Source organism: Oreochromis aureus, linkage group 14, assembly GCF_013358895.1.
Source record: "Oreochromis aureus strain Israel breed Guangdong linkage group 14, ZZ_aureus, whole genome shotgun sequence".
Lineage (NCBI taxonomy): Eukaryota > Metazoa > Chordata > Actinopteri > Cichliformes > Cichlidae > Oreochromis > Oreochromis aureus.
Genome location: NC_052955.1, coordinates 8415960 through 8425011, shown reverse-complemented (window position 1 = coordinate 8425011; position 9052 = coordinate 8415960). Strand labels below are relative to the sequence as shown.

Below are 9052 nucleotides of genomic sequence, written 5' to 3'. Positions count from 1 at the left end.
GGTCCCAGCACTTTATTTGATTAATTAATAAATTTATATTTCCCTGGAAGTGTATATGATGTCGAGGAAACAAGTGTTGGTATTCAAAGAGTTATTATTACATGGCTGCTCAGCTATAAACATCACTTTTTATTAGTTAAAAACATTTTTTTTCCATATCTTATAATATAGAATCATAATATCATATAATACAAAGTAAAGCAAATGCATAACGTAAAATTTAAAAAATAAAATACTGCTATATTTGTTACAATACTTTTACAATATCACTGCACGACATATGAAACTATTAGTCTGTTTTAGAGGTTGTGTTCTGCCATCTAGCGGTCACGCTGGGTAGCACAGTGGCGCTTCGCCCTACGTCATATAATAATAAGGAAGTAGTGGCCAGATAAACCGCACTAGTCTAGGTGGAGGTTATTTTGGGACGTTATTCTTCTGTATGTATTGTAAAAATTCCCTGTGCGAACACACACTGCTTAAAAAAGCAGTAATGTGAAGGGTCCGCTCCATCGGCTCATCCCGCTGTGGCTAGTTTTTTTCCCCCCAGTGTGCTCTCTCTCTTTCCCTCTTTGTCTTTTATGTGGAGAAGCTCGATGGAGAAATACTCACTTGTTAAAGTGATCGGTGAAGGCTCCTTTGGCCGGGCCGTGTTAGTGCGATGTAAAAGCAGTCAGGAAAAATATGTGCTGAAGGAGATTCAGCTGCCAAAGGTATGTGCAAGGAAAGGAGGGAATGTCTTCACCTGTTTGGAGCAAACGGATCAGTCTGATTCAAATCTTCCCCGGAAACTATAAAACATTCAAGTAAAATAAGACTTGTTGGAATTCCAGGCGTGATGCTGCAGCCTGGGGTCGGATATGGAAAATTTTATTTTAGTTTAGTTTAGTTTAGTTTTTTGCGCCTTGCTGATAACCTGCCAGATTGCTGCTTACACTGAGACATGGAAGCAGTTTGTTGTCAGCCTGCCTTTGTTTGTTTGTTTTGTTTCGCGCTGTATGGAATACAATCATGTTTGCATTTGCATTTTTATAGAATCAGTCCAAACTGGAGAATTCGAGGAGGGAAGCCATCCTGCTGTCCAGAATGAAACATCCTAATATTGTGGCTTTCAGGGAGGCATTCGAGGGTAATCGTACACACGAACAACACTCGCTTTAAAAGTCATTACAAAACTTTTATGAGCGTACAGTTATGATTGTTTGGACTGCAAAATAGAAAGTATGATTGTGTTTGTTTAGCTGATGAACTCCTGTGTATTGTGATGGAGTACTGCAGCGGAGGAGATCTGCTCCAGAGGATTAAGCAACAGAAGTCAAACCAGTTCAGTGTTGATAATGTACGTCCTGACTTCCTGCACTCATTATCACAATTACCCTTCCCTACTTGTGTTTCATGGGGTTTTTTAATTCTTTTTTCAGATCTTGAAGTGGTTCGCTGAAATGTGCGCAGGTGCAAAGCATATCCATGATCAGCGAGTTCTGCACAGAGATCTGAAATCCAAGGTACAGTCACTTCTAGGTATTCTAGCTTATGCATTTTACTTTGTTCAGGGTACATTAATGAATGTGTCTTCTGGTTCATTCAGGTCAAACCTGCCTTCAACATAGAGAGAAGTATCAGATTTCCTATGTTTGTTCTCTCAGTTCTCTCAGTCTGAACACTCGTGTCACTCGGCAGCATTTACTGAACAAATTCAGTTCTGTAATTCCAGATTTCAGCTAAATTACATCTTAAAAAAAGATATTCAAGATCAGCATATTTTAGCCCAGTTTGTAAAAATATGCAACAGCCCCAAAGACAGTGGCTGTGCTTAGGAATCACTGCACCTAGTGCTCCGATTACCACTTGGACCACTGTTACCTTCACCCTTCATATCTTCTTGAGCTCTTCTCTGACCCCTTGTTACTTCTCTAGCTTCTTGTGTTCCTTCTTCCTGATGTTGCTGTCATTCGGTATCGCTACGTCTATCACTACACCCGTCTTCTGCTTCTCTATCGGTACTATGTCCAGTTGATTAGGCAGCACCATTTTGTCCGTCTGTATCTGGAAGTCCCACAGGATCTTAACTCGGTTATTCTTGTCCACCCTAGGGGGCGTCTCTCATTTTGGCCTCGGGACTTCCAGGCCATATTCGGCACAGATGTTTCTGTATACTATGCCGGATACTTGGTTATGGCGTTCCATGTATGCCCTGCCTGGTAGCATCTTGCACCCTGCTGTTATGTGCTGGATTGTCTCAGGGGCATCTTTGCACAGCCTGAACCTGGGGTCTTGCCTGGTGTGGTAGACCCCAGCCTCTATGGATCTTGTGCTCAGAGCTTGTTTCTGTGCTGCCATGATTAGTGCCTCTGTGCTGCCTTTCAGTTCAGCTTTGTTCAGCCACTGGTAGGACTTCTGGATGTCAGCCACTTCCTCTATCGGCCTCTGGTACATACCGTGCAGAGGCCTATCCTTCCATGGTGGTTCTTCTTCTTCCTCCTTTTTCTTGGGTTTCTGCTGCCTGAGGTATTCACTGAGCACGCAGTCGGTTGGGGCCATCTTCCTGATGTATTTGTGGATGTTCGTTGTCTCATCCTGGACCATGGTACTGACACTCAGCAGTCCCCGGCCTCCTTCCTTCCGCTTAGCATACAGCCTCAGGGTGCTGGGGTGAATCCTCCATTCATGGTCAGGAGCGTCCTCGTCTTTATGTCAGTGGCTTCTATCTCCTCCTTTGGCCAGCTTATTATCCCAGCAGGGTACCTGCTCACGGGCAGGGCGTAGGTGTTGATAGCCGGATCTTGTTCCTACTGTTCAGCTGACTCCTCAGGACTTGCCTGACTCTCTGCGGGTACTTGGTGGTTGCAGCTTTCCTTGCAGCCTCTTCATGGTTCCCATTTGCCTGTGGGGTCCCCAGGTACTTGTAGCTGTCCTCTATGTCTGCAATGTTGCCATCTGGTAGTGTGATTCCCTCAATTCTGACTACCTTCCCTGTCTTTGTTACCATCCGACTACACTTCTTCAGTCCGAATCACGTTCCAATGTCGTTGCTGTATATCCTGGGTTTAGGCTATTTCCTGAGTTCCTGCATGTTGTTCCCCTTTGCTCTTCCTACTACCGTGCTGCCAAAAATAAAGGCCAAAAAAACCCCATCTATTATTATATACCATATAGTATAGTGTATATTATTATTACTGCTGATCCAGATCAGAAACATTACAACCCACCTATGTGTTATAACCTCATTTTGCCATAATTGGCTGTACCTATATCTTGTGTCATGTTAAATCATCACTTATCTTTCATTTCCTCACCCAGAACATTTTCCTGACAGATAATGGGACAATCAAGCTTGGAGACTTTGGCTCGGCCTGTATTCTGAACAGGTAAAGAACCTGACACTGTTTAGCTTTTTAAAATTAATTTTGAGTGTGTCGATTTTAAATTTGATTGTAAATTTGTTCCAGCTCGAAGGCTTACGCTCATGCATATGTTGGAACTCCGTATTATGTGGCACCAGAAGTCTGGGACAATAAGCCGTACAACAATAAGAGGTATGCTACTGTGAGCGTTTGGCTGGATCCTCCAGTTTATATCAAACAATATAGAGATGAAATTATTTTTCTTCTCAATAGATCAGTGTCTGTGTGTGGAAAATGTGTGATTATAACAAGAAACGTTAAAAGCTAAAGGAAAGCAGAAATGTAAATATACGCTCACAAACCACTTCATTAGGTACAGCTTTCTATGACTGGGTTAGAACCTCTTTTTACACTCAGAACTCCCTTAATTCAATAGGAGGGTGGAAACATTTCTCAAAGTTTTTGTCCATATTAACATGATAGCATCACACAGTTGCTGCAGATTTGCCACCTGAACACCTGTGCTGCAGGAGATTTGCATGCTTTCATGCTGCTCATGCCAGATTCAGATCATGCCATCCAAATGTGGCAGCAGAAATTGAGACTTGTGAGACCGCACAATGTTTTCCTACTACTGTTGTTCAATTTTGGTGCGAATTGTGGCCTCGGTTTCCTGTTTTTTGCATACAAGAGTGGCACTCGGTGTATTCATTCTCCTGCTGTGGCCCAGCATTTTCATGTTCAACATTTTGCACGTTCAGAGATCCTGTTCAGCATACTTTGGTTGTAGTAAGTGATTATTTGATTTACTGTTGCCTTCCTATCAGCTCAAAGCAGCCTGGCCATTCTCCTCTGACCTCTGGCATCAATAAGTCATTCTGACTCATATTTTCTCTTTTTTCTGACTATTCTCTGTAAACCCAGAGGTAGTTGTGTCAGAAAACCCCCAGCAGATCAGCAGTTTTTAAAATATACAGATTAGCCTGTCTGGCGCTAATGTGCCACATTTACATTTAAATCTCCCTTCTTCCCCATTTTGATTCTTGTTTTCAGCAGGTCGTCGTGTACCCACTAAAATAGCCGGTGAGTGTATGAATTGAATAAAATGTGCTACCAAGAGTTTCTGGGCATGTTTTCTACATGAATAAAATTTGTGAATACAGGTTAACAGTAACTAGATCAATGAGAAACGAAACAGGAACAGATGCTAGAATAGTGTGCAGTTGTGTGCAAAAATTGTTGGTAGTGCTGTCACTGCCCATACTAAATTTGTATGTTTGCCACTAAAAATGTTTTGAATCTCACAGAACCCTTTTGTTATTCACAATATCAAAGAAACATGTAAAAATAATCTAAATAAAAGCTGAAAAATAAACTTGGGCCATGACTGTACATAAAAATAATACATCTGTTTAACCAACTGTGTGGTTTTTATTTTTAAAAAGTGACATAACAGAACCAAATTTGGTGGTGACACTAGAGCACCTGCAGAGAGTGTGTACATATTTGTACGTACATGCAGAAATATGTGGAATTGCTGTATGTGATAATTATAGCTCATTCGAATGCCTACAGTAGTTATTAAAAGTATGTGTGAAATCTGCACTACAAAAATATCCAGAGATCTTAAAGGACTTGGATCACCAAGTGCTGCACAGTTCATTCAGTCTGCCGCTGCACATTTCATTCAGCCACACTTCATGTCGTGTTACGATAGAGCGGGGCAGAATGATACCAAGGGATCATCTCTTTTCAAATCCAACTCTTCTGTTCTTGCCATCATAGCCGACTGAACATTCCTAACACTGACATATACAGCTAGCATCAAGCACTGTAACACCCACTTGAGTAATGCTTGAATAACAACTGTGAACCAGAACAAAAAGTGACTGAATAAAATGAAGAAATAGCAACATAAAACACTGTCATCCTCTGTAGAGAGACAGTGCAAAGACTAACTAAAAGTTAAGTCATATTCTGGCTTCTTAAAGTGGGACTAAGTCATTAAAACTTTGAGAACCCCCGGCTTAGAGTCTCTCTGCAGGCTTTTTTCCCCCCCGACAGCATACATTTACATGTTATTTTCAGTCTCTGATTTAGTTTGAGTTCTCTGACTAAAGGGGCTCAGCAGTGATTGTGTAACTCATGCATGGGTTAACCAGTTCTCTCTGACTCTGCCAGTACATGATGAAATGTCTGGTGTGAATGAATAATCATTTCTCCCTTTGTGTGTTCTGCAGTGACGTGTGGTCTCTAGGCTGCGTCCTGTACGAGCTCTGCACCCTGCGACACCCGGTACTCCCTCCTCCACACTTCATGCACAGTGGCTCTGAATGTGGGCATTTCTCCAATTACTGTCAGTGAATCATTGTGTTAAATATCTCTGCTGTCATCTCAGAGCACTCTGAGATACTGCAGACGCCCTATATCTTCGGCTCGGTTGGATCACCCGTTGTGTTTTTTCTGTGGCTTGGTTGTTGCGATGTGGTTTGTTGTGTCTTCACGCTTTACTCCTGTGTGCAGTTCCAGGCATCCAGCTGGAAAAGCCTGATTCTTAAGGTGTGCCGGGGTGCATACCCTCCTCTCCCCAGTCATCTTCCTTATGAGTTGCAGTACTTGGTCAAGCAGATGTTCAAGACAAACCCAAAAGACAGACCGTCCCTGCACACCATCCTGACCTCTCACAGGGTTTCTAGACTCTTGCGTATACACCTGCCCTCCCAGGTAAATTCAGTCTGTTGAACCTGATTTTAGGGCTGCACATTCATCACAGTCGCTTGCTGTTTTGACGTAATGGTGGCATGAGAATTTAAACTCTTACGCAACTTTGCCAGCTGTGGTTATCCAATGTGGACCTTTTGTTTGTTCAGATGGCCGCAGAGCTCGTGTTGTGCATTTGATTCAGGGCGGTGTTTTGAATCTTTTACAGGCCTCAGAGAGGGAGGAGCGGGCGAGGCATACAGGTCGATGGAACAGAGAGGAGGGAAAGAATGTGGCTCGTCTTCTGGGAGAGAAGAGTTTAATAAAAACATCAACATCTGAAGGTGGAGTCAAAGCTAACAAAGTTATCTTGAGGAAAATGATCTGCTGTTGCACTGCTGGCAGGGTTACATTATTGAAATTTTTCTCAAGACTGACCTTTGAATGGTTTATCACCAAAATATGTCCTAAATAACCCTTTAAATCAGGTATGGAGTTACCAAAAAGCTGCTTTGAAAGCAGAGACCCCGCCCCTCGAAAGCAGTGGTCTACTGAGCCATCAGACACCGTGCTGCAGGTGTTAGCTAATGCCAGTCTGGTTTCATCTGAAAGTATGACATCAACTGGCCAAACCTCCACTAGTTCTACTCATGAAGGTATGGTAGCAGCAGAATTTCATTTCCTGAAAGGTGCAAAAATAAGCAGTAGAGACTGAAATGCCAAACCAAAGTATTCTGTTGCAGGGGAGCCAGAGGACAGCAGGCAGAGAAGAAGATGGGAAAGAAATCCTCCTGAGAGGCTTCTGAGTCTGCTGGAGAAGGCTCAGCTGAGCAAAGCCTCCAGCACCTTCATAATAAACAGAGGTCTGCTGAAGTGTGAGCAGAGTCTTATCTCAATATAAGCTGTAGATAGCCCAACTGAAATCTTTAATGTGTTCATCATTGTGGTGTTTTTCAGGTGAAAACCCTCTGTTGGGACCCCTCTCCCATCCTCAGGGTGATGACACCGATGGGCCTGAACAAGAGCTGGTTATAGACGAGTACCGACTGCAGCCACGCTCTGATGATGAAGACACGTAAGTAACCCTGACGTATTGTTGTGTTTAATATCCCAGCATTAATGCAGAGCATATTAGATGATGTTATACAGCAGTTGGACATAAAGGGAAATAGTTACAGCAGTGTTTTAATTCATTTTAATGTGAACAGGGTGAGGAAAAGACTGAAATGGAAAGTGTTGTGTTGACTTGTTTGTCCTCTCACTGCAGGGACTTTGAAGAAGAATCTCCATGTGACTGGATGGATGAAGCTGAGAAAATATTTTTGTAACACTAGGACCTTTTTCCTTCTGAGCCTGTAAAAAAAGGCAAGGTTAACTTTTAAATGCTGCAACAAGAAACTCAAATTTTTACTGTGTTTTTTTTTTTTTCAGTTTGCTGTCAGAAAATCTTGTGCACATAAAGATGTTTGAAAGTTTTGTGTGCTCTGTTTAATCAGTTGTCTTCGCCCCGGGTTAGCAGTGATAAACATTCCTTGCAATTTGAGGCCACTGGGAAGCTTCTGTTTGGCTTGTTCGGAAAACAGGAAATATTAGAGTCAGAAAGGTTATGTCTCCATGCAGTCACACCAATTTGAGCCTGCCTGCACCTTTTGAAGTCTGTTTCTTTTGCAATATCAAAAGCAGACTAAACATCTTGTTGCTGTTATATGGCTTTTATGCTTGTGACTAAACAAACCACATATCTGCCATTTTCAGCTGCTTTGTTGTTTTTCATTTTCTAGTGAGTGCTTACAGGGCCCATCCTTCCTGCGCTCGATTTGGTTTATGTACCACTAGGTGGAGTTGGAATCCCTTTGGGATCCCATTGTGTAGAATGGGAAAAGCTATCGTGTGGTTCAGATCAGGGTAATTAAAGTTTGGTAAAATAAACTAAAAACTAAAATTAGATGTAAAAAATGTGTTTAGTTAACAAAATAAGATTAAAAACCAGACTTTTGCGGGGGGGACAAACTGAAATTGTTTTTTTGAACTTGGAAGACTAACCAAAATAAAATAAAATATGGGAAAATATATAGGAAATAGCTTTAGTTTCAGACTTTCTTTGTTTGGTAAAAATTGTTATCAGAGTTCACCTGATGAGGCTTTGATGGACTTGTTTATTGAGACTGTATTCTTATAAGATGTCTGTCAACTGCTTTCATGAAGTGTTTTTTTTTATTCCCGTGCTGATTTTCCTCACTTTACCTCTGACATATGCAATAATACTACTTATCTTAACACTGACCAAAAAAACCCAAAACAAAACCCGAACTGAAACGAGCAAACCCACTCTGGATACTAACTGAATCTAAACTGAAGTGAAAACAAAAAGTCAAAAATGAAATAAAAATAAAAACTAATTAGAAAATACAAAATTATAATCATTGTTTCAGATGTGATTAACCTTCTAATTAGCAGTTGCAGTGAAATAAATCAGTGAGTCCCCATGCTGCATAAAGACGTTATAAATACAAAGGAGCAAGTGGAACATGTTACTGTATTTGGTTTTCCAAATGAGAAGCCTGACAGTATGGAATAAGAACAGACAATAGAACAGCCACGTTTGGCTACAGACAGACTTAACCCAAGCCTCGCCCATTACAGTTTGGGCTGAGCAGGATAGGGATACTACAGCCCGTTGAGTCAACAAAACCATAATGATTCACCAACAGTCACACCAGAGCTGGATTATCCAGCTGCTAAAGTTCTTCCAGTGACTTAGAACGCCTACTGGCTGACATGAGCGCTCCATGCCATGCGAATCTTTTACCAGATATCTGCCCACGATGTGTTTTACTGAGGAAGCGCAGGGCTGCAGCTCAACCCTTATCACAAGGGCACAATGAATCCCCTCTCCAATGCTCACAGTTCATCCCCCCCTGCTTTTTAGAATTAGAAAAAAAGCACCTCCATAGCATAGATGTCCATGTTTGGAAAAGATACATGTGTTGTGATGTATCATAGCACAG

General features: G+C 41.8%; 1 protein-coding gene across 3 annotated transcripts; it reads left to right on the top strand.

Annotated features, from left to right (window-relative positions):
* The first annotated feature begins 372 nt into the window (after positions 1-372).
* On the top strand, positions 373-7520 carry nek3 (NIMA related kinase 3). 3 transcript variants are annotated; one of them, XM_039622301.1, is made up of 13 exons: positions 373-713; positions 1036-1129; positions 1242-1339; positions 1422-1505; positions 3301-3368; positions 3450-3536; positions 5585-5639; positions 5868-6068; positions 6274-6388; positions 6533-6700; positions 6788-6919; positions 7002-7119; positions 7312-7520. In XM_039622301.1, exons 1-13 carry the CDS (start codon positions 582-584, stop codon positions 7370-7372), a joined length of 1413 nt encoding a protein of 470 aa, XP_039478235.1. In that variant the 5' UTR covers positions 373-581; the 3' UTR covers positions 7373-7520. The 3 variants fall into 3 exon arrangements, with proteins under 3 accessions (XP_039478235.1, XP_039478236.1, XP_039478237.1); XM_039622302.1 differs by having other exon boundaries at positions 374-713; positions 6788-6907; XM_039622303.1 differs by lacking the exon at positions 373-713 and adding an exon at positions 733-853.
* Positions 7521-9052: the final 1532 nt, after the last annotated feature.

What these genes read in the sequence shown, in the direction of transcription:
- nek3 (XM_039622301.1), top strand. Translation starts at nt 582, where the DNA reads ATGTGGAGAAGCTCGATGGAGAAATACTCACTTGTTAAAGTGATCGGT. An exon ending in AGGAGATTCAGCTGCCAAAG is followed by an intron (nt 714 to 1,035) that starts GTATGTGCAAGG and finishes GCATTTTTATAG; the next exon opens with AATCAGTCCAAACTGGAGAA. An exon ending in TCGGCCTGTATTCTGAACAG is followed by an intron (nt 3,369 to 3,449) that starts GTAAAGAACCTG and finishes AATTTGTTCCAG; the next exon opens with CTCGAAGGCTTACGCTCATG.